The sequence below is a fragment of the Psittacula echo genome, assembly GCF_963264785.1.
Source record: "Psittacula echo genome assembly, chromosome: Z".
In the NCBI taxonomy this organism is placed as follows: domain Eukaryota; kingdom Metazoa; phylum Chordata; class Aves; order Psittaciformes; family Psittacidae; genus Psittacula; species Psittacula echo.
The window spans coordinates 4,278,585-4,303,349 of record NC_137742.1 but is presented as its reverse complement, the minus strand read 5'-3'; the positions used below and the strand labels follow the sequence as shown (position 1 = coordinate 4,303,349).

Here is a 24,765-nt window from a genome sequence, read left to right as displayed (position 1 = left end):
TATTTATTTGCAAACTTGGCTTTCTTGCACTATGAGAGTTTTCACCTATACAAAATTAGTGCTCTTCACTTCTAAGGCCTTGGTGGTTTTCTTCCCAGCTTAGCTTAGGGTGATGTTTTCTGTATGCCATGTAATGTAGCTGAGATGCTGGTGTGGTAGAAGCATAAAGAAGGACATGCTAGAAAGAAAATTATAAGGCTGTGTCCTTTTCCATCACATTGCTTAGATAACCTTAGACAAGAACTTACATTTCCTTCAGTGTGTTTGGTCCCTAAAGCTCATCCAGTTCCAAACCCCTGCCACAGGCAGAGGCATCTTCCACTAGAGCAGGTTGCTCCAAGCCCCGTCCAACCTGGCCTTGAACACTGCCAGGGATGGGGCAGCCACAGCTTCTCTGGGCACTCTGTGCCAGTGCCTCAGCACCCTCACGGGGAAGAACTTCTGCCTCAGATCTCTTCTCAATCTCCCCTCTGGCAGGTTAATGCCATTCCGCCTTGTTCTGTCGCTACAGGCTCATGTCCAAAGCCCCTCTACAGGATTCTTGTAGCCCCTTTAGGCACTGGAGCTGCTCTAAGGTCTCCCCTTAAGGAGCCTTCTCTTCTCCAGGCTGAACCAACCCAGCTCTCTCAGCCTGTCTCCAGAGCAGAGCTGCTCCAGCCCTCACAGCATCTCCGTGGCCTCCTCTGGACTCACTCCAACAGCTCCACGTCCTTCTTATGCTGGGGGCCCAGAGCTATTATTAGCAATTATAATGGAATCTTTCAATTATGATTTTGTTAATCTCTTTCCCATTTCTGACCTTCTTTTCAGAGGTAGTTACTATGCTTTGCAGGATTCATGCCTGCACATTGTAGTAACTATTTCTCCCCTACTAGCCTGTAGAGACTGTTCCCAGTGCTTTATCATAGTTAGGGCAGTTTTATCCCACGCTACTCTGCTGCTTTTTTGCCAGCTGCCCAAATACCTATTTACCATCTTTTGGGTTATTACTGTGTCTGTGTAAAGAGGTCATGTCAATAAAAAGATAAAATTTTATCACCTGGTGATAAACAGGTGTCCAGAGAAACGAGAGACATTAAAATGGATATGGTTTTCTAAACTACGAGGGTGACTGAAGAAGAGACAAAAAGCACCACCCATACCTTGACTGGTGTAGTGAGAGTTATTCTTCAGGAAGGCAGAGCCTGCAGCACTTTACATTTCTTACCTCCATCAGGTATTTTCTCTCATTTCGCTCCACTGTTTACTCTTTTTTTTTTTTTTTTTTTCCCCTTTCACTTGTAGGTTACTACATGGCTAAAGAAACTATTTGGGAATTGGCCTGTTCCACAGTACAAAATGAATGAGCAGGCAGTTAATATCTTGTGTAAGCTTGCAGAATACAACGAAGCCAGAGACAGAGATGTTTCTTGGGTAATGGAGGGCTTGAAGGAGTGGTCAAAGGAATATAAGGCAGAAGGTGAGTTTGAAGCTCCAGTTCTCAGTTCCATCAAAGTTATTCTTAGTAATCCTGAAGATTGTCTTTGTTTAAATCTTGCAAGCATAAATATATATATAAATACAACTGAAATGAACTCATCTTTTGTTGTGGTATAGTTTTTACTACAGTGCATCCCATGTCTTCCTTTCAGCAAAATTTACGGTGACATAAGGTTGGTCAAGAGCAATTTTTTAAGCCATGTTTAGCATGCTGCTAATACAGCCAAGGAGTTTAATTGCTAAAACCTCCTGCCCTGCTGGGCTGAACAGCACAGTATTGAAATATTGGCTGGATAGACAGGGAGGCAACCCTACAGCTGATTTAAGAGTCTGAGCTGGTGCTAAGCCACTGTTAATGAAAACACCTGGGGAATCTGAAATGACAGTAAGTTACGCTTGAGCTACTTAGGTTGAATGTTTGATAATGCGCAATTTTTGGAGCGAGTGGTTCAGGAACCATAATATTTTTTTTAACACGTGCTAAAGGATTGTCCCTTCACTGGCTTTTTTCAGGAAGGAATTTTACTTCTCTGTGGAAAGACTGATATTGTACACTTAGAGATGCTTTTGTAAAAACCCTATATGTTTGGGGTTTTTTTTCACGTCAAGTCTTCTAGTGCCTTGCCATCAAACAAATGATGGTGGAGGCTGGATGGTTGGTTTAGCCTGTCTAGGAACATGGGCAGTACCAGACAGGCATATGTATCATCTCTGCTGCAAATTCAGACTTCCCAAGTCTGCTGTGACAGGCAAGTTTATGCTCACGAAAGGCTTAGGTTGAGCTCTGCTGGGAGAAGACCTGTGTGTGCTCATCAACACCGCACAAGGTTGAACTCATGTTTGCGTGAGTTCAGGCAGGCTGGTCAGGAAAATTGGAGCAGTGCTTTCTCCTTCAATATGCTGAATTTGTTTGACAAGCAAGGGTGTGGCAGCAGTTTGGTATGTTGAAGCCTTCTTTTAAGATGTCTCTTTCCCTAACAGTGGAGAAATAGACAAAGTTCATAGAATTACAAAATTATTTGGGTTGAAAGGGACTTTAAAGCTCGTCTGGTTCCAACCCCCTGCCACGGGCAGGGACACCTTTCAGTAGACCAGATGGCTCAAAGATTGGGTTTTAGCTTTGGAAAGTCCCTTAAAAGAACAGTAATATTAAAAAATAAAATTACTATTTGGGGTTGTATTTGTTTTCCAGCTAAGTATCTAGAGCGCCTTCTCTCAGAAGAGCTGGGTCTTCCCACACACAAGCTGTCCATGAAAGGCACCATGTACCTGGATGTCCTGGTAAGCAGCGCAATGACACTTGAAACGAAGGACACTTCTCTTGCCAGGTAATTTTTCCTACTGTGCATCAGGGGTGATGGTCTGTGCTGTTTCCCTCTGTTTTTTCAATTCAATAGTTGCAAACTTAACTTTCACACCCAGGAATCTTACTTGTCCAGCTTATTTTTTACCCCTTGAGCAGCTCTAAAGGACATTGGAACTCAGCACAAAATTCTAACCTTGATTATCTGGGGAAGGGAAAGTCTCTATAGCCTAAGTGCCTTGGCAAGAGATAGATGCCTCTTGGGAAGAGGGATTGCACTTGAAAAGAGGAAGTGCACTGGTATTGCACTTGTGCCACAGCAACCCCATGCAACACTCCAGGCTTGGAGAAAAGTAGCTGGAAAGGTTCTCATGGAAAAGCACCTTGGTGGTGCTGATTGACAGACCTGAACATGAGCAGCTTGTGGCCAGGCAGCCAAAGCGGCCAACAGCATCCTGGCCTGTATCAGCAATAGTGTGGCAGCAGGACCAGGACAGTGATTGTCCCCCTGTGCTGGGAACTGGTGAGGCCACACCTCAAATCCTATGTTCAGTTCTGGGTCCCTCACTGCAGCACATTGAGGTGCTAGAGCAGGTCTGTAGAAGGGCAGTGCAGCTGGTGAAGGGCCTGCAGCACAAGTGTGATGAGGAAGGGCTGAGAAACCTGGGGAGTTTAGTTTGGAGGAAAGAAGGCTCAAGGAGGACCTTACTGCTCTCTACAACTACTTGACAGGAGGTTGTAGTGAGATTTGGATCAGTCTTTTATCCCAAATAACAAGTGACATGACGAGGAAATGGCCTCAAGCTGTGCCAGGGGAGGTTTAAACTGAACATCAGGAACAATTTCTTCACCAAAAGAGTGGTCAGGCATTGGAACAGGCTGCCTAGGGCAGTGGTGGAATCACCGTCCCTGGAAATGTTCACAAACCATGTAGTGGTGAACATGGCAGTCCTGGTTAAAAGTTGGATTCGATGATCTTAAAGGTGTTTTCCAACCCAGTTGATTCTATGATTCTTTTTTTGCCTGTGCTTTTGTGGTCAGTGACTGTAGGATGTTGTTGCTCACACTGTTGTGGCAGGTAGCACAAGCTAGAGCAGCATTCATACTGCTTAGGTAAGGGCTAGGGAACTGAAAGTTCTGGTCTTTCAGGCTCAGCTCTTCATTCTTCGCTCCTATTTGGCTTCACTTAATGTAAGGATATTTCCTTAGCCACAGAGAAATGGCTGCTGTTAGCCTGGTCTTCCTGGGCCTGTCTTTGACCCATAACACAGCAGGTTTGTGCTGAGCACTGGCAGTAAGGACCAAAATTCGCCTTGGAATCCAATTTTTGTATGATGTTCAGGAGCTTGGCTCTTACAGCTCTTCTGAGCTGGAGGGGAAAGCAGCTTTAAACCATTTGGAAAGAGAAAGGAGACTGAAAATAGTGCTGGGCATGCCTCAGGAACTGAATACAGTTTCTCTCAAAGGCAATTTGGCAAGCCAGGAGTGCAGCATCTGATGGTCTCAAGTCCCAGTGGTTATATTCACCGGAGTGCGAGGTCTTGTTCACTTACGCCTACCAGATTGCTGGGGCACTTCTCCTTCCAGATGAAACTTTTGTTAGTTAAGGGAGGTAAATACTCTTAGTGATTTATTTTATTTTCCTTCTATCATGATATGAGAACAAAACCAATTCATTAGTGTAAACTGTGGAGAAATTAATAATTCTGAGTTTGAGAAGAGCTGGCTCCTGAGTATTCCCACTGAATCTCTCTCTCTTTACCAGCTTCATCTATGCCATCAATGAAAGGACATCCGAACTCTATACAATAGAATCGGAAAACAGAGAAATGGAGCTGGAATTGAAAAATCTCATGGAAAAAACAACTACAGCACTCAAGCTGCAAACTCAGTTAGAGAAGTGAGTAATGAATGAGAAAAGGGGACATTTAAACATTTTAAGTGATGCCTCTGATCTCCACAATATGGAATGTTGGTTGTGATAACTAACAAGGGTAACTGAATTTCTTAGCACATCTTTAATTCACAATATTTTGAAGGATTTATCACAAGCCATTTGCTACGCACACATTCGGTAATGAAAAGAGGTTTGGGATGCCATCAAATCCATTACTGTAAACCAAAAATGATCTACAAACAGTATTCAGGTATGCACTGGCTTCTTCCACCAGTTGCCTTCATTGGAGGTAGATGCAAACTTGATTCTCTTACCACATTTAGCATGGGCTCTCTAGTCAGAGTGAAGGAGCCAGGCAAAACAAAAACCACTCACAGGTAAGAATTTCCTTTAGCCAGTGTGTAGCAGACTTCAGAAAACAAGTAATAAGTAATAGTCAGTATGAAGTCCAGTCCCTAGAGGATGTAATCCGAAATGCTTTGCCAAGCATAGCAGGATCAGCCTCTGCCTCCAGTGAGGATGCTCTCCACAGCCCTCTTCAAGGCTAATTATTCTCTGGTTTTTGTCTTTTAGAGTAGTAACAAAGATACCAGACGTGTGCTTTGTGCAGGTTTGCATGGCTCCTCTCTGTGATCTTCAGTTGAGCTTGCCTAGCAGGTCTCTAACTGAATTGGAATTATGCAGAAGACTGTTACACTTTGCCTTTATGCAGATGGCTTTCCCTTTGGCCTTTTTTAACCCGCCTTGGTCTTTGGAACTCTGGATGTAACAGCTGTAATGTGTGCATTGGGAAATCTCACAGGGAAATGCAAGTTTTAATCCATTCTCTCCCTTCTCATGTTGGTTGTATTATAGGGTTTAGCTTGAGCATACATATCTAAGCAATACTTGTATACTGGTATCTCTTGGAACATAAGTTTGATGGGTTTTGTTTTTTTGTTTTTTTAAGGGATCTTAAAAGTACACAGAAACTTATCGAAGTAAAAAAAGCCAAAGTTGATCAGAGATCCGAGGACTTGCGCTTCCTGAAACTTAAAAGCCAAGAGTTAAAGAAAAGGATCAATGCTGCTGAGGTAGATGGAAGGAATTTTTCTATGTCACAGTCATGGTTGGTTGAGCCCAAAATTCTGGTTCTAGAGATCCCAGAAGCTTCCTAAACTCCAGGACTGAGGATTTTTGTACTACAGGAAAATATGACACTACACTTAAGTAGTTTCTGCTATATTCATGGTCTCTGCCCAGGACATCCTATGATAAATGTAAGGCACTTTCACTGAGAGCTGTATTAGCTAGGACTGCCACATGCTTATTGTGAGGTGCTGTCACCTAAGAGTATACATGTAGCTACCAGTAAAGCAATTGATCCACAGAGGTAAATTGTGTGTCAAAATTCTGATTATATAATTTTTTAAAAATTACTGCATGATTAAACACAGAAGGCAGAAATTTTACTGTCTTTCACATGATGAAGGATATGCAAATGCTTTATTTAACACCTGGATGCTGTCCGGCAACCTGACAAAGATAAGATGGAAAATGTTGTACTAGCGTTGACGACACCTTCATAGAATCATAGACAAGTTTGGGTTGGAAGGGACCTTAAAGCTCATCCAGTTCTAATCCCCTCTTGGAAGTAGACACCTTCCACTAGCCCAGGTTGCTCCAAGCCCTGTCCAGCCTGGCCTTGAACATACCCAGGGATACCTGTTCCCAGCCTTGCCATGTGCTCTTCACCCAGTACTTTTCTGGAAAGACTTGCTATTCTTGATACAAATTTTAGTAGCAACTGAATTCATACACCAGCTATAGCCATGGTTCACACAGCATGTTTCTTTTGTTGACAGGTTGTGTTCTTGTTTGGCTCTTTAGCTCAAAACTCAAAAAAAGGTAAAATCTCTCTCTTCCCTGTTGTATTTTGTGGTCAGTTCCAAAGGAACTCTTTCCTCTTTGTAGATGGAGCTTGCTGCCACAGGGTTCGACATGTCACTGTCACACAAGTCACTGCTGAGCCTGGCTGAGGTAGGTTTGCTGGTACACGATAGATGTTTTACAGTGGCACAGACCAGGCTTGTTTGTTGCATCGTTTTGGGAAATGCAGGTTGTTATTTGGTTACCCCAACAAATATTAATGGTAAAAAGAAACACATATGAGAATCTCATGGATGGGCTTCTGCTGAACTGGGGTATGTTGGGTGGGTTTTTGTCTTCTAGAAACTGAGAAGCGCCTATGGATGCTGAAGTGGTACCTTTTCCTCAGGGTTAGATATGGGGTTATTTTGGACTTGGTAAGAAGCTTTCCTTCAAACACTTCAGAGTGACTGGAGGAAGCCAAGTAAAACCCAAATGCTGAACCACTGTGTGTTTTTTTTCGCCTTGTGTCTTTAAATATAAATGTTATATATTTTTTATATTATTTATATACTTTCCTGCAGTATTGTAAGCCCAGTGGGATAATTTGTTAAAGGAAAAAAAAGCACATTTCTTAAGTTGCTAGTTATAGATTTTCCACCTTTATGCTGAAGCATGTTGCATGTATTGGTGTTGTTCTGTCTGCACTCACCACATTTGAATATTATTTAATATTTGCTTTAATATTATTTGCTGTTACTGTAATGAGAACTTAGCCTTCCCATTTCTTTGCTAACTGTTCCTGCATTTTAAGTTGAACAATGTAAATAGGTTTTCTGATGTTTGTGTTCTCATGAGCCAGCACTGGGTGGCAGTGTTTACAATGCACAGTATTTCAGAAGAGTACTAACCAAAAATAATTTCTGTAGGAGTTTTATATACAAAATGTCATAGGTGTTCTTTTCTAGACTTGTCATCTTCTAGAACCTGAGCATAAGGGTGGGTCTGACTTCCTGGCACTTCTCTATCTCCTTTGCCAAGAGCTCAGTGAGCTGGGCAGCACAAGTGCCTTTAGTTTTGGAGTGCATCTTTTTTTATTATTAATTATTTGAAAATAATTGAGTTCTGTGGAAAGTGCTTAATTTTCATCCCTAAAGAGAAATTGTTTCCCCTTGTTAACAGATTAAGCAAAACAGTACAAGTGTAAAGGGGGCCTTTGTGTTGCTGCATGTGCAAAACCATTTCCACACAGAAGCCACAGGCATAAGAGTGTGTCTCCTTGGGGCTCAGTTCTTTCTCTGGCTTGCATGGAGGTAATCAGTGAAAAATCCTCTGTCTGGTGGATTCTCATTAAGTGAGATGTGGTCAGGTGGTTGTACTGTAAGAATAAACATACCTGAAGATGTCTTCAGAGCAAAGAAACCCCTGTGTAAAACTTGTACTGGGTTTAACTGATTGATAGCCAGACAAATAGCAGATCAGTAGTTTTCCATGAGTTTTAAGGTGGATTGTGGAAGCTCTCACCAGCAGCTGTGGGTTTTGAAATGCTGTAGATAACTGTGGATCTATTTCACTGGCTTATATAACTTCTACAAGTAAGACTGTATAATATAATCTGCCTTACTCTCTTCACAGAAACTGGATAGACTGCAGAAGCATGTTGCGCCACTGAAGAAAAAAGTGGAAAGCTACCAAGATTTACCTCCTGTAATTATTTTTTCCACTTTTGTTCTATTGGGTTTGCCATCAGATTAATTTTAATGGACTTCAGAATATAAAGGATATTATGATGTTTTCAGTGGACAGATATATGTTGGTTGTAAATTGAAAACTTGATTTAAACAGAAGGCAATCTATTTATTATTTGCAGCTGGGAAAATAAGTAGGCTTACCAGGCAAACTCTGTTCTAACAAAAGGCACATATTTGCTGGGTAAACTCAGTATCGAGATGGATTAGCTAGAAATTAGACAAAGAAATGTAGAAGAAAGGATAATTCCTTAGCACAAGTCTTTTGCAATTTACCAGTATTTTAGATCTGCATGTCATAAAGCTGTCAATAAGGTGCGCACAGCACGCTGAGCAAAGGTTGGAGCTCTGAGCAAGATTTTAATTATTATGAAGAAATAGCCAAATGTAGGCATTGGACCTTAAACAAATACTCTAGCTTGTGTGAGTGCTTGCTGCTCCATCATCTTCTTTGATTCAGAATCATAGAACGGTTTGGATTAGAAAGGACCTTAAAATCATCCAGTTCCAACCCCCTGCCAGGGGCAGGGATGCCTCACCCTAGATCATGTCACCCAAGGCCAGAGCTTTGAACAGCCTGGCCTTGAACACTGCCAGGGATGGAGCGTTCCCCAGTTCTTTGGGCAACCTGTTACAGTACCTTACCAGCCTCACAGTAAAGAACTTCTTCCTTATATCCAGCCTGAACTTCCTCTGTTTTAGTTTGAACCCATTTGCTACCCCTTGTCCTATCACTACAGTCCCTGATGAAGAGTCTCACTCCAACATCATTATAGGCCCCCTTTCTCTTGAGGGTGCTGTCTACTCATGCTAAATGAGTGTCTACCTATGTCAGGTTTGTCATTTAGGTGACTAAGTTGCAGTTTTGAAAGCCCCGTCTGTCTTTCCTTTGTTTTAGATTTTGGCTATCATCACTACTGGTCCTTGTGCTGAGAGTTACTATCAGACTGTTATGGGAAGCATCTTTTATAAAAATTATTTTACCCTTTTCAAATTAGAATGCTTGTGACAAAATTACAAAAAGGGTAATTTTGTGAACAACTTCATAGTGGCTTAAGGAAATCATGGGTGAACAAGGCTTTAGTCCATGAAACAAGGCCTTGGCTGTGTGTGACATCTGTCCATTGCCACCTGTGGTATTTGGGACTACCAAACCCAAGTATTTATAGTCTCCTTTAGAAGATTGCCATTGCTTTTACAAAGAAATATTAAGGACTTTTATTTTTGTCATTCAGGGGAAAAGTAGCTAAAGCTGGAGTGTGAATAGTTAAATGGGTTTTGGTTTTGTTAAATTCGGCTGTAACTGTCCAATTTACAGTTTTGCATTTGAGTTAGCTGACATAGTGCCTGTTACCTCCTCATCTGAGTACCCCACAACCTTTAACGGAGGTAACCTCAAACCTTTCTCTTTAAGAAGTGAAAAAGTTTTATTCCACTTCTTATAAATGGGGCATAAAAGGCCAGAGAAACAAACTTACTCAAAATCACACAGAAACTTGGCAATTAATCGCATGTCTTGTATTATGAACAAGGGATCTGTTTGCTAGGCCAGGCTTCTGTCTCCACCTCCTTATGCCTTCCATAGAGTTCCTGCTTCTCAACACAACTCCCTCTTACCACTACTGCTGTCTTGTTTCAAGAAGAACAGAGTTAAGGGAGAGAACGCTGCTTCTCTTTCAGATCCATTTTATTTCAAGAGGAAGCTGCCTCCTTTCCTCAAGTGAAATGGGATGTTCAAGATGGATTAGGTTCTCCAGTTTCCCATCCCTCCCCTTGTATTGGCAGTAGAGACAGGCAGAGCCCCAGTGCCTCGCTCCTGGTGCAGTTAGAAGGAGGGAGGAAGGTTTATCCTTGCAAACTCACTGTGCTTTGTAAAAATTCATGCATGGATATGTTTTAAATCTAGTTCCTTGTATAGTAGGTAAGCTGCGAAAAAATGCTTTAGGGTTTTTTTTCTGACTTTAGGCCATACCAGACTTTTGAAAAATATTGTGATTACCCAAACCAAATTGGGTAAAAGTCTGAGACCAGCCTTTTAATGTCAGTACCTCTTGCATGTGAAGGGTGTACATATAACTGATTTAATTATTCCCGAATTCCCCTGCAGCACATCATTAGGTTCTTGCCATGATGAAGGGACTCTAGCTGAAATATTAATTTTTATGCCATTTTCTCTCATTAGAATATTCCACTTGCAAAAGTGAAGATTGAAGAATTAAAACGAGAACTGGTAAGAGTTTTTTTATCTTTCACAGAGATTTAAATGAGCACTGATATTCCAAAACAAACTACATGTATTAATTGGTTGTTGATTTATCAACCTCAGATTGTAGTCATAATGATCTCTAAAGGGGGATTTTCCTCTGGTAAGGCAGAAGCCATGCATACCAGTAGCAGGAACTGGTGAAGGAATGATAGTCTCAGTTACAAAGGCAGTTGGGCATAATGGTATCAGTGAGGATTAGGTATCTATATCCCGCTGGATTTTGTCTGCTTCACCCGTCAGAGTGTTTATTCACCCAGCTGTGTTGCATCTTCTTGGTCTCACAGCCTTCCTTGCTGCTCTTGGACTCTCAGAGGGCTCTAGAGCATGTATTTTGTTTAACAGCTGCGTTGTAAACTGCAGTGGGGACCTTTCCCTATAAAACATAACACCCATTTCATCCATGTTTGTGTCATCTTCACTTATGGTTGTATAAACATGTTTGGGAAGTTCATATGTAACTTTCCTGAGTAATCTGGGCCACACTTGAGCATGTGAACCTCTGTTTCTTTGGGCTACTGTCAGCTTGCTCATAGATAAAGCATGAGGTATTCAGTCAGTCTCGCCTCTGTGCCTGGCAAAATCTTGGAGCAGATTCTCCTGGAAGGAATGCTAAGGCACATGGAAAACAACAAGGTGGTTGGTGACAGCCAGCATGGCTTCACTAAGGGGAAATCCTGCCTGACCAATTTGGTGGCCTTCTATGATGGGGCTACGAAACTGATGGACAGGGGCAGAGCAGTTGACGTCATCTACCTGGACTTGTGCAAAGCGTTCGACACTGTCCCACATGACACCCTTGTCTCTAAATTGGACAGACATCAATTTGATGGGTGGACCACTCGGTGGATAAAGAACTGGCTGCATGGCCGCACACAAATTGTTGTGGTCAATGGCTCGATGTCCAGCTGGAGACCAGTAATGAGTGGTGTCCCTCAGGGATCGGTGTTGGGACCGGTCTTGTTCAACATCTTTGTCGGTGACATGGACAGTGGGATTGGGTGCTGCCTCAGCAACTTTGCCGATGACACCAAGCTGTGTGGTTCGGTTGATACACTGGAGGGAAGGAATGCCATCCAGAGGGACCTTGGCATCTGCCCACCTCACAAGCGTGTCAACCTTATGAAGTTTAACCATGCCAAGTGCAAGGTCCTACACCTGGGTCAGAGCAATCCCAGGCACAGCTACAGGCTGGGCAAAGAAGAGATTCAGAGCAGCCCTGCACAGAAGGACTTGGGGGTGTTGATCGAAGAGAAAATGAACATGAGCCGGCTTCAGTGTGTGCTCGCAGCCCAGAAAGCCAACCGTATCCTGGGCTGCATCAAGAGGAGCATGACCAGCAGGTTGAAAGAGGTGGTCCTGCCCCTCTACTCTGCTCTTGTGAGACCTCACTTGGAGCATTGTGTGCAGTTCTGGTGTCCTCAACATAAAAAGGACATGGAACTGTTGGAACAAGTCCAGAGGAGGGCCACGAGGATGATCAGGGGAGTGGAGCACCTCCCGTATGAAGACAGGCTGAGAAAGTTGGGGCTGTTCAGCCTGGAGAAGAGAAGGCTGTGTGGAGACCTCATAGCAGCCTTCCAGTATCTGAAGGGGGCCTACAAGGATGCTGGGGATGGACTATTCATCAGGGACTGTAGTGACAGGACAAGGGGTAACGGGTTAAAACTTAAACAGGGGAAGTTTAGATTGGATCTAAGGAAGAAATTCTTTACTGAGAGGGTGGTGAGGCACTGGAATGGGTTGCCCAGGGTGGTTGTGAATGCTCCATCCTTGGTGGTGTTCAAGGCCAGGTTGGATGAGGCCTTGGGTGACATGGTTTAGTGTGAGGTGTCCCTGCCCATGGCAGGGGGGTTGGAACTAGATGATCTTAAGGTCCTTTCCAACCCTAACTATTCTATGATGTCCATAAGCCTTGAAGCTGCAATCAAAAATTACAGCTATTTCGGAGCTATTTTGTATATTTTCAGATGAGATTGCTCAGGTTGATGAGGCACTTGGATTTGATTCAGAAATACAGCTCACCTTAACAGCCTGAGGCTTTTATCAGGTCAGAATATTCAAGGGAGAATATCTGTTCAGCTTGGAGGTTTTTAATATCACACTGGGGTAACTGAGCTTGTTTAGTCCTTCTTCCTGTGAAGATTTCTCTGTAGTGTCTGGAGAACTGCTGCCTGTGGTAGTGAGACCTTCTGGTTCAATACTTGGGTTAACTCATGCTAATAATGTCCCAAGGTTTGATCATTGTAGATATGTTTATCTAACAAGAAGATAAGGAAACTGTTTTCAGGGTGACTGATTGGTCTGCGTTTTCTCTCCTGCTAGAATTATTTGGATGAAAAGTTCTCCAAGGAGCTTGAAGAATTCAGCCGTGACATACGAATACCCAGCAGAATCCAGTGAAGTCGCCTACGTGGAAGAAGATTTCCCTTCTGTTGTCTATTTATTTGCTCTAGTAAAAGATTTTTGAATGCTTGCTGTACTTCTGCAGCTTTCTGCCTTACTTTTCTTGCTGTTGGATGGCACACTTGCAACCTTCTAGTAAGCGTGCTCGTTTCTAGGAATCCATGTACCTTTGTACACAATAACAATATCTATTTCTCATAAAACAATAAACAATACCTATTGTAAGCAATATATAGTTCTCATAAAATAACCCCCTGAACTTACTGTCTTAACTTTTATATGTGGTGCATACCTGTAACTGGCCTCCAGATGGCACCTTCACCAGATGTGTCAGGATTTGATTGACGTTTGCCGCTTACTGTTGAACTGATAAGGGAGTCGATTTGCCTTTTTCCCTCTTCAGGCTCAAGGATTGGGCTTTTTCCTGGAGTGCTATCTTTGGTGGCACAAGTATAATGATGACAGACTCATGCTGCATCAACTAGATCATTGGCTTTTGCTCCTTTGTTTTTATTTTTTCTTGTCACTGCACGGTTGGGGACACATTATTTTTTTCCACTTACAGAATGTCCGATGTTTACCAAGTTTATGAATTTGATTCTAGACTAGAGCACTTCTTAATTTGAACATTTTCTTTAAACAGAAGTAAACAGTTAAATTTCTCCATAATGTCATCAGTGTTTGATATTTTGATTCAAGTGAATGATACAGAAAGCGTAATCTAGGGCTCAGAATAGTAGTTCCTGTTGCCTCTAAAGCCCTGCAGCATCTGAGACAGCTCACAAAGGGATTTTCATGTGCGTGTGTGATGCTGTCTACCTTCATGGAAACAGGCTGAGCTCAGAGGTGTTTCATGTGGACTCAATCACAGGATTGACTTCACAGATCAGCAAATTGAACAGCTCTCACGGGTAAGAGCTGAGATGTAGCAGCATCAGCCTCCCAAGGTTCTGTAGTCTGGCTGTCATCTCATAATAGGGAAGCCCATGGCACTAACCTATAAGGTTTCCCAAGTTCAAGGCTTTGAGAGAAAGCAGCCTACTGCTGACTACTTGTTGTTTCTCCTGATTTAATAGAGCCAAGCAAACGGAAGTCGATAAATAGCTTTATGAATAATGAAGTGATAGCTTTAAAAATAAAACGGGTCTATAGTAAGACCTTTCTAGAACTGAAAATACCTGAATATTTTTGCAGAAGCACTGTGGGATGTGATCACAGTTAAGCTGGATTGTCCTCTCCAGTTCTATCTCAAATGTCATCTTCCAAAAGGGCGCCCAGAGCCACTCTTCTACTTCCATGTTGCCACCAACCTTAAACACCCGAGCTTTTAAAACTGAGTTTTACTAAAGCAAAAAATCTGAAAATCTGTGCATGGGTTAAAAATCAAAATACAGAAATAGCGGTGGCATGGACTAGGGCCCGTTTTTACTGGGCTGCATCCAGACTAACAGCAGTGGTGCTCTCAGTGACAATTTGTAGCTACATCTGTTTGCAATCAGAGTTGTGAAAGATTATGGTAATGATAGAGCATGGTGTGCCTGTCCCCAGGAGCTGTTACTTCACTGCAGACATTGATTCTGCTGATGTGCAGGAGGAGTCTTTCTATTGCTTCACATCCTCCCTTGAAGCAACAGGATCATGAGATCTGTCTCTGATTATGCTTGGGGTGTAGCTCTGATTGCTAAGAAGCTGCAACCTCAGAATGACACTGATGAAGTGCCACAGCCTCCTTCACTTTGTTTCTTTCACTGTGAAGGGGACAAATGGAAAGATGTTCAGGAAGCCACTGCTCATGGGAAGCTTCAGCCTCATCTTCCATATGCCAGAGGGGGGAGTGGTTTCAGATTTTACGATCAGTGTATTAGGAAAGGGTTAGCCGCTTTAGTTTCCTGACTATCTTCAATTCTTTCTGGGCTAGGAATCAAGATCACAGAATCAGAAGCACAAACTGGTTTGTGTTGGAAGGGACCTTAAAGCTCATGGAGTTCCAACCCCCTGCCAGAGGCAGAGGCACCTTCCACTACAGCAAGTTGCTCCAAGCCCTGTTCAATCTGGCCTTGAACACTGCCAGGGATGGGGCAGCCACAGCTTCTCTGGGCACTCTGTGCCAGTGCCTCAGCACCCTCACGGGGAAGAACTTCTGCCTCAGATCTCTTCTCAATCTCCCCTCTGGCGAGTTAATGCCATTCCGCCTTGTCCTGTCACTACAGGCCCTTGTCCAAAGCCCCTCTCCAGGTTTCTTGTAGCCCATTTAGGCACTGGGAGCTGCTCTAATGTCTCCCCTTAAGGAGCCTTCTCTTCTCCAGGCTGGGTAAGTCCAGCTCTCAAGCCTGTCAAGATGGCAAAAGCGAGTGGACAAGCCATCTTTTGTACATGTCGGCTAAGCTGGCTAAGCGGAACTTACCTCAGAGGTGACCAACATGAAATTCAGAGCAGGAGTAGTAGTGTAGGGGTGATTACGGGTACAGCTACTGCTTACCAGAAAAACCACTGGCAGAAGGCAAGCTAGTAGTATTTGAGTCTGTGAAGAGCTACAGCATAATCTGACCTTTCTGTTGTGGAAGGGAAAAGAAGTCTTGGAAGGCATCAGAACATAGCTGAGTTGTGTCAGAGAACAGTTTAACAAGACAGCCATTGGAAGGCAGTGGAGGTCATGGCCTAACAATTAAGGAATCTTAATCACTGGAGGCCTTTAAGAGCAGATCAGAAATGTGCAGCTTAAGTGTTTATAATGCAAGGATCATGCTTTAGGATACAAAGATGGATTAGATGAGGGCTTGAGAATGCTTTCAGCCCTGCTTTTCAATGATAATCTTCAGACTGACTCAGCTAACATCAGACGAAGGCTTTTTATCACACACGTGTAGCCACAGCTTGAGGTCTGGGAGGCTTTCTCAGCACTATGGCTCTTCTTTAGCACCACTTCATCACATAATACTACACTGGTTGTGAAACCAGGGGAGTGCATTCTCTCCCTGCACCCACAGGGCAGCTGCACCACAAGTGCCATGTGTCCCATTCATTGGCAAAGAGCCTGAATACAGACGGCAGCAGGGCCCAGCTCACTCAAGAGCTCTCCAAACATCACCACTTGTCGCTTCCTAGGACTGGAAAGGCAAGGAATAAAAAACCCCCACAAAACAAACCACCCAGCAGCTGCACTCAAGCTGTGTGGCACAGCCGAGCCATCTGCAGCACATGCAGCATAAATCTGAGGCCAGTTGTTGGGTCAAAAGCGCACCTTTTGATGGGAATGGAGAGAGTCAGGGAAAATTTGTGCAGCCAGTGGGCTGCTAGTGAGGCTGCTCAGCTCTTCAAGTAGCATTTGCATGGGCTGAATGCCCTGCAGGGCAAACAGAAGTGTCCTTCCTCACTGTTCCTGTTGTCCAGCATGGAGATGGGATGCCAGGAATGCCTCGCAGGAGCACACCAGCCTGAGTGCTCTGCTGACACACTGATTTTGGGCTTCACTGTCTGCCCTGTCAACTGTTGAGTGTTTCCACAGAGGTCACAGCAGAGCTGGAGGGAGGCTGCCAGCCGGCCCCCTTGGCTGTTGTATATCATGAAATAATCACCCTGCTGAGAATGACACGAGTGAGTGCCTGGAAGGGCCTCACTTCAGGTTACATCAGCTGCTCCGATCTCAACTCACAGCCTGACTCCTGGAGACACCCGCAGGGTCTTGGAGACTCTTGGAGTCTACGAACATCCGCAGCCTGAGAGCAGTTGTGTTCACTGTGAGCTGGGCTCCTGAGTGCTGGGGCTGGAGCTGCAGACCATCAGTTTTACCAACAAAGCACAAAAGATGTGAGTGCTTTATCACCATATGCTCAAATCCTCCTCCAGGAAAAGATGGGTATCCAAATTCCACCTGAAAAGGAAAAGAAAAGAACTAAAATTATACACTAGACATGAAAACTGGTCAACCTTGAGTGTAGATTTATTTATTTTACCACACAGTGACATAATGTTCTTACTAGGACAATGTACAAAATAGTAAAAGCTTTAGAGAAATTAAAATTCACCCACATACCAGCTAAGTGAGGGATGTTTATTTAAAAGAAAACATTTAGGTACTAAACCCAGAGTAATAAACCTTAAATGCTAGAAAAATGCAAAATACCGTAAGCAAATTTAAGGCTACTGAGCTGAAATATGTATCTATTCACTCAAAATGCATTGAATCAAAAGATGCAGTTCTGATTAGCCTTATCTAGTTGAAGATGTCCCTGCTTATCGCAGTGGGGTTGGACTAGATAGACTTTGAAGGTTCCTTCCAACCCAAACTTTTCTATCATTCTATGTGGATGAGATCTCTTTTTGGCTACATGTTTTGGCTAGTACTATAGAAATATCGTTACTTGTTGCAAATATTTCATTGTGATTGTTTTTCAATCTTCCTTTGACTGAAAGCATTCAATTTATTTTTTCATTCCTATAAATCCTTTAGTAGCTACAGAATATTAATATGGGACTTTGTAATTAAATACAATTTAATAAAATAGTTTCAAGATTTATTTTAAAAGTAAGTTGCATTTTGTAACTTCTCCAGTAAAACACTCCAAATACTCTTTCGATATTAATTTCTGTTTGGGTACTTATCAGCAAAAAATGTGACATGTTGAATTGTAAGTGTACTTCAGATTTGTTTTAGTTCCATCTAGTACTGAATAGGTCTTACAGGTCTAAGAAAGATTTTGCATTTCTGACCTATTCTTTGAGTTTTTAAACTACAGAGTCAGCAGTGAAACAACAGTAATCCTGGACCATGCACCCTTGCATGCTGCAGGAAATACTTCATTGTGAGTTTCTGTTTGTTGTAAGTAACTTCAAGTGGCTTTAGAAATGTTTTTCATTTTCTCCTTCATTGAAACACCAGTATCAGGCTGGGAGGATTTCTGCGTCTCCAATTCAGAAATATTTCTTCTGAAAACAAAAAACACCATAAGTGGGTAAGCAGAGGCTTTACCAGTAAGTTTAAAGGAAAACTTGCGGTTCCTTCTCTCTTTGCTGGGTACCACCTATGTGGGAGATACAGCGCTGCCTCCATCTGCCTTGAAATCATTCAGCATTGCACCGTCCTTCCTGAGCCATGTAATCACCGGTAAAAAAAACCCCACACAACTGCAAAGCCACCACTTAATCTAATAAATGCTTCCTCTAGCTGCTTGCTAAATATGCCTTTCATACCAATTAAGCAGTGCAGCTGCTCAACTAGGCAATATTGGCTGGTGAAACCCAGCAGTAAGGAAAGGTTTTATCTCTCTTCCTTCCCCAGGAGACATACGGGCTGTGGCTTGGGGATGGTGAACCCCTCAGTGTCCTTCCTCGTGGTCCCCCCTGTGGAGGAGCCTGGGTGATGGCTTGGCCAGGTTTCAGAAGCCCATTTATGATTTCAAATGTTTGGCAGCCTGTGGCCCACTGGAAAACGGGCGTTGTTTAAATGTTACTCTTAAGGTGAAGTTTCTATATATTCCTTCTGCAGAGGATGCTCAGTAATGTGCCTACGGATGCTGCTGTTAGATGCTTGGGATTGGGCTCATGAAAAGTCATTCTCCCAGTCTGGAGCTGGAGGGAAACTTTCGGCCTGGGGCTGGGGGAGAAATTGGAGAGGGATGAAGGAGCTTCACTCCCCCTGCCAACTGCTTCAGAGGGTAGCCAGCCTAGAAGCCCTTACAGCCAAAGCGCCTTCTCAAAAAGCTTTTACTTAGACACCACAACATGGCTCTGTGTCACTTCTGCCTCTGCTTTAATTTCCTCCCATTTTCTTTGGGAAAGCTGTGGAGAGAGGTGATGGCAGTGGTGGTGGTGACCATCCCCTGGAAGCTCAGGCCTAAAGGTGCTTCTGCCGCTCCCTTTCCTGGTGATCCTCCCTAGAGATATCCCACCAAGACTCCCCTTTCTCAGACAGAGGAGTTCTTATTGTTTCTTCAAGGACGTAACTAATACTGAAATCATTTCACTCTTGGCAGATGTGGACAGAGAACGATATAGCAGAGCAAAAGCAGGCTACAAAAGGCGCAGAGCTGTACTCCTGTATTCCTGGAGCCAGCACCACCGCCTGCCTTTTCTCCTCCCTTCCTAATCTTTCAACGCATCTTGCTGAAAATTCAGAATGAGTTCCATGGTGTTTCTCCTAATCTGGCATATAAACTCTCAGGCAATAAAGCTTTCACCAGTTCCCTTAGGAGACAATTTTGCAGCCTATGATTCTCTGTTCAAAAGCTTTCCACCCTGATTTTCAGCTTAAACATGCCCTTTCTTAATTCCACCCCATTAAACTCATTTAAGTATCACCAGTCTTCATCCCACTTACTTCATGCAAATATTTACAGATCACTAATGCCTCCCTGCTTTGTTTACTAATTCCACTGTACCTAGAATAGTCAGTATTTCTTTCCTTTTCCTTTCTAACGCCTCCAGCCTTCTGGTTTCTTCAGTCGAGGTTCTTTGAGCTCCTTTCCATTTGTCACTCTTGTTGCAAATGCAAGGCAGATGCTCACCACCCTCGCCTATATTGCTATGCTTTCCTGTATGCTGTCCAAAACTGCATTGCCTGTTCCTCACTGCTGTGTCCTAGCACCTGTGTGACAGGCTGTTGTCCTCTGGGTGTCTTTCAGGAGCTGTGCCTCCCAAAGCACAGATTTTGGGATGTTTTTCTTTCTCCCAGAAGTAGCCAGGCACGTTGTGGAGGCTGATTGATGGCTTTAACCTGCCAGAGGGGAGATTGAGATGAGATCTGAGGCAGAAGTTCCTCCCTGTGAGGATGGGGATGCACTGTTACAGAGTGCCCAGAGAAGCTGTGGCTGCCCCATCCCTGGCAGTGTTCAAGGCCAGGTCGGAAAGGGCGTGAAGCAACCTGCTGTAGTGGAAGGTGTCCCTGCCTGTGGCAGGATGTTGGAACTGCATGAGCTTTAAGGTCCCTTCCAACCCAAAGCAGGCTGTAGTTCCATGATTTTAGTTGGTGGCAGGGCATGGCTGGAGCCATGCATGAAATCAGAGCAGACTCTCTCCACACAGAGCAGGTTTTATCTTTCCTTAAACACGGACTTCGTTAGCACCGTGCTCACTCCCTCTTAAGCTGACACCACTGATACTGCATGCACCAGCGAGGATGGTACTCCTGCAAAGGAAGTTTTTTTACATGTTTGGTGACAAATTTATCTTGCAAACTACTGTTTTAAGACAAGCTGCTGAATCTCTGGATATGTAGCTCTACTTCTACCTGAATCTCTTAATCTTATTAATCCTTGCTGTGACAAATTCTTCTGAGATAGTGTGTGACCTCTATTTCCAAGTCCATGTACATGATTTGGGTGATGGTGGGATAGATGTGCAAATACCCCTTTCTATATTATCATCCCTCTAATTGTGGGATCTGCCAGAGGTTCTTCTGCCCTGCGATGCATGTTTAACACTTGAATTTCCCAGACCGTCCTAGGCCTTGGCCAGGATTTAGGGACTATACTGCAATGATTCTACTACCTGAAAGGAGGTTGTGAGGTGAGGATCGGTCTGCTCTCCCAAGTACCAAGTCGTAGGACAAGAGGAAATGGCCTCAAGCTGTACCAGTGAAGGCTTAGACTGGAGACTGGGAGCAATTTGTTCCCTGAAAGGGTTGTCAAGCACTGGAACAGGCTGCCCAGGGCAGTGGTGGAGTCACCATCCCTAGTGGTGTTTCATGGACATATAGATGTGGCACTTAGTGACATGGGTTAGTGGTGGCCTTGGCAGTGCTGGGTTAAGAGTTGGACTGGATGATCTTAAAGGCCTTTTTGAACCTGAGCAATTCCATGATTTCACAATTGCTGCCACATTTCCAGTTGCAGAGCACTACCCACACAGTGCAGTTGTGCAGCACACGTGCCTTGCAGCTGCAAAGCTAGGTACTGATTAAGAAACACCATGAGGGTATTTAACGTGTGCATTGTAATGCTATTGTAACTGCACACCACGCTTCCCACCCAGCTCCCAGGTCTCTGATCTCAGGGATCAGTGTCACAGGGGAACCCATGTTGGCCCAGGGCTGAGAGGTGTTTGTGGTGCTGGGCTCCGGCCCTTTCGCATGCACCTCACCTAGCTTAGCCCTCCCCATCTCCTGGCCCCTGCACTGGTGAAGATGTTTCTTTCTTCTTGTTTCTTTGTTCCTTTCTGCTTCCTTATCCGCTATTTTACTCCTGTGGGTCAGCATCAATCGCTGAGCTTGGTTTGCCCGCACTGGGAAACTCAGAGCAGCATCCAGTGCCTAAAGGGGCTACAAGAAACCTGGAGAGGGGCTTTGGACAAGGGCCTGTAGCGACAGCACACGGGAGACTGGCTTTAACCTGCCAGAGGGGAGATTGAGATGAGCTCTTAGGCAGAAGCTCTTCCCTGTGAGGGTGCTGAGGCGCTGGCACAGGGTGCCCAGAGAAGCTGTGGCTGCCCCATCCCTGGCAGTGTTCAAGGCCAGGTTGGACACAGGAGCTTGGAGGAACCCGCTCTAGTGGAAGGTGTCCCTGCCCATGGCACGTGGTTCGACCTGGGTGAGCTTTAAGGTCCCTTACAGAGCATTCTATGGCATCAGATAACACGATGTGCCGTTAGCCGGTAGATGACCCATCCTTCCCGCTCTTACTTCAGCCGCCGCCGCGCCCCTCTCCCGGCCCCGGCCCCGGCCCCTGCTCTGGCCCCTGCTCTTCGCCAGCGTTGGGCTCGGTGCGGTACCTCCGTGTTCCCTTTACGGCGCCGAGGGTGGCGCTGTGGGGCGGCGGCCGCTCTGCGCGGCGCTCGGTGTTCCCGCTGTGGGAGGAAGTGACGCCGCACGCGAATCCGCGGCCTCGGTGACATTCTGTGAGGCGGCGGTGGTGGTGGGGGGGCAGCGGCGGCGCGATTCAGACCTGGCTCGTCCTGGCCGTCCATGCGCGGCTGCTGCGGCTCGGCGGGGACGGCAGCGGGGCCCCGCGTCCTACAGGTGAGTGCAGCCGGCGCGGACAGGGCTCGTCCGCTGCGCGCTTCGGAGGGGCCGGGCCGGGCCGCGCCGCTGCCGTTATCCCCTCTGTTGCGTGGGCGGGAGGCTGCTACCGGCCTCCCTCCATTCTCTTTTCTCCGGGGCCGGCGGTGGCGGGAACTGGGGAGCCGGCGGTCCTGCGTGCGCCAGGCCAAGGGCTTCGGGAGCGCTGGGTGCCCGGCGGCTGGCTTCGGGTGCCGGTAAACGGTGACCTCCATCTGGGGCCGTGCGGTATCGGGGCGCGAGGGACCCGCCGGGTCGCCGCTTTGGAGCCATGCAGCGGTGAGAGCTGTGCCCCAGCTCCTGGGAGCAACTTCTGGGCACTTTGAATTCCCTCGCTAGAAGAGAGACGGTCCTCTCTGGGTTCTTTACTACAAGAGAGGCTATGAGGTGCTGGAGGGGTCCAGAGAAGAGCAGCGAAGGTGATGAAGGGCCTAGAGCACAACTGTGATAAGGAAGGGCTGAGGGACCTGGAAGTGTTTAGTCTGGATAAGAGAAGGCTCAGTGGGGACCGTATTTTTCCTTTGGGGACAGGCTGCCCAGGGCAGTGGTGGAGTCACCAGCCCTGGAAGTGTTCACACACCGTGTCGATGAGGCCCTCAGTGGCATGGGTTAGTGGTAGCCTTGGCAGTGCTGGGGAATGGTTGGACTTGATGAGCTTTAGGGTCTTTTCCAACCCAGCTGATTCTATGATTCTGTGATTAGTGTGATGCACTGTGGGATCATATATGGAGTCGTATTAGCTGTTTGGAGAAAAACCCTGCTGAAAAGCGAGGCATGTAACTGCTCTGGTTTATGCTTCCCTAGTCTTTCTGCTTCTTTGTTTACCTTGGATGATGTGGGAATATATATTTCATGCGGAAAAAGAGTTCAAGTTGCCCCTTGCCGATCGAGCCTGAGGTCCCCTTGAGCTCCTGATGTCTAATGGGTTGCATATGTGGCTTTGAGCCACACAGCTATCCAGAGAGAATATAAAATTTAACTGTGCTACTTGTTCTTTGTAAAAGGGAAAAAGGCAGTCTGAGCAGACTTGTAAAATTTAAGCATTTCCCCAGTTCAAGTACTGTAACTTTCTTTGTATCAAGGTTGTTTGGCAACTACTCAAAAGGCTGCTTTTTGAAAGAATTCTGGGTGGGTTTTTTTAGGTTTACAGTGTGTAGTTGGTAGGGAGAGCTTACTTCTTTGTAAAGCAGCATCTAATTGTATTTATGTCTTTGTAAATAGTGGAAACAGGCTACTTGTATTAACGTTTGTAGCTGCTTTTGTGAAGCTGTAACTGCAATAACTTAGTTAAACAAGGTCTTGGTTGTAATAGTCACACACTTTAAACCAGCACAAAGTACCTAACAGCATTTAAAAGGCTGAAAAAAGGTGTGTGTAGAGATGCTGCTGGATAAGTCAATCCTGTTTGATACTGGATGTTCTTTCATGGGCAAATGATTTTAGCTTTCAAATGAATGAATAGCGAGTCTTTGAACCCTTGAGCATCTCTTCAAAAATGTAAAATTTCTCTTAAGCCCACCTCCTCCCTTTTATTTGTTTTTAAGTCTTACCTGGTATTTGTCAAGTGTAAAACCAAATAATAGCTTATTTACAGTTTTCAAGTCGAAATTTCAGGTACAACCTGTAATAGCTCTGCCCTTAGAACAGCAAACAAAGGGTGAATGTAAAAAGCTTTTTTTAAAGTTGCTGAAGTGTATTCAAAAACTTGATGTTTGACCTTGAGGTAGAAACTGGATATAGTGCTTTTTTGAGGTCTTAATCTTGTGGTTCTTCTGCCCTAGTTAACACCTGTAATTGCTGTTTCTGTGATAGAGGAGCTGAAAGTCAGACAGGCACAACAGGGCAGATTCCCTTGTTGACCCAGGAGGAGGGAAGCATTGCCTTTGCAGAGGGAGCAGGTTTGTGACAAGCTCCAAGGACAGCAGCTTGTCAGGTGTTTGCTGAGCCCAAACATCCCTCCTCATATACATGCACGATACAAAACAGTGAGATGAACTCAGCTGTCCAACAGCAATCTATCTTAAGCATCATTTTCTGAGTCTTTCTCACATCTACTTATCTGGAGCAGTCTGGTGCTGGCAAAAGAAGCTCCAAAGGGGGTGGTTATGTGGCTATTAATGCTAATAAAATACTGCTTTCTGTGGTTCTGGTACACCAGTAACACTGGTGTTTTGTCTAGGAGATTAGGAGGAGGAGCAGTGCGGGTGATGGAAGGTAGTACGTGAGTCTGAGCAGCCGGTATTTATCCTCAAGTACGAGGATAACAGTTCTGACTCATTTTTAATAATACTTCAATTTTTAATTATAATGTGTTGACTGTTTCTGTTTGCTCTTCAGCCTAATTGCTAGTTGGCATCGTGAAGAGGTGCGATGAGAAATTCCTGAGAAATCAGGAAGAGGAAAGGACTGTGGTCATACACATTCAAAAGTGCATTGCTTTAGAGCTTGGCCACCTGTGTGTGCACTCGATAAACAACAGGTGGGGGCTGCTACTTAAAGTTGAAGTGCACAAACAAGTTGTGAAATGAGTGGATACATTAAGCTGGGTGCTGTGGAGGGAGGGGAAGAGGGAAGGAACCGGAGGCTGACCACAAATCAGGTGAGAACAGTCGATATGGAGTAGTCATACATGCTCTAGCTGGTAAGAGAGGTGAGAAGGATGTTTATGTACGTTTGACAAATGGGCAGATCACGCTGGCAGTGACAGCATGGATGAGGGGGAGATTAGTGAGGTAAGATTGGATGAACAAAGAGTAAATATGGAGAGCCATGAGGGGCTTTGAACACTGAACGTTAGGTAGATAAGTTGATGTAACTTGGCCAGAGCAACAA

General features: G+C 44.7%; 2 protein-coding genes across 2 annotated transcripts in view; both read left to right on the top strand.

Moving 5' to 3' along the window:
* Window positions 1-2,742: 2,742 nt before the first annotated feature.
* HAUS1 (HAUS augmin like complex subunit 1) lies at window positions 2,743-12,941 on the top strand (the record flags this gene model as incomplete). The annotated part of the gene is made up of 7 exons (XM_080637337.1): window positions 2,743-2,807; window positions 4,548-4,682; window positions 5,629-5,752; window positions 6,633-6,698; window positions 8,163-8,234; window positions 10,458-10,505; window positions 12,864-12,941. The coding sequence occupies 7 exons, from the start codon at window positions 2,743-2,745 to the stop codon at window positions 12,939-12,941; spliced, it is 588 nt and encodes a 195-aa protein (XP_080493463.1).
* Window positions 12,942-21,762: 8,821 nt separating this feature from the next.
* ARK2N (arkadia (RNF111) N-terminal like PKA signaling regulator 2N) overlaps window positions 21,763-24,765 on the top strand; it is a 50,729-nt gene continuing 47,726 nt past the window's right edge. The window contains exon 1 of the mRNA XM_080638414.1: window positions 21,763-21,894. Coding sequence (XP_080494540.1) covers window positions 21,841-21,894 — 54 coding nt within the window. The 5' untranslated portion in view covers window positions 21,763-21,840. The remainder of the gene's footprint in view (window positions 21,895-24,765) is intronic.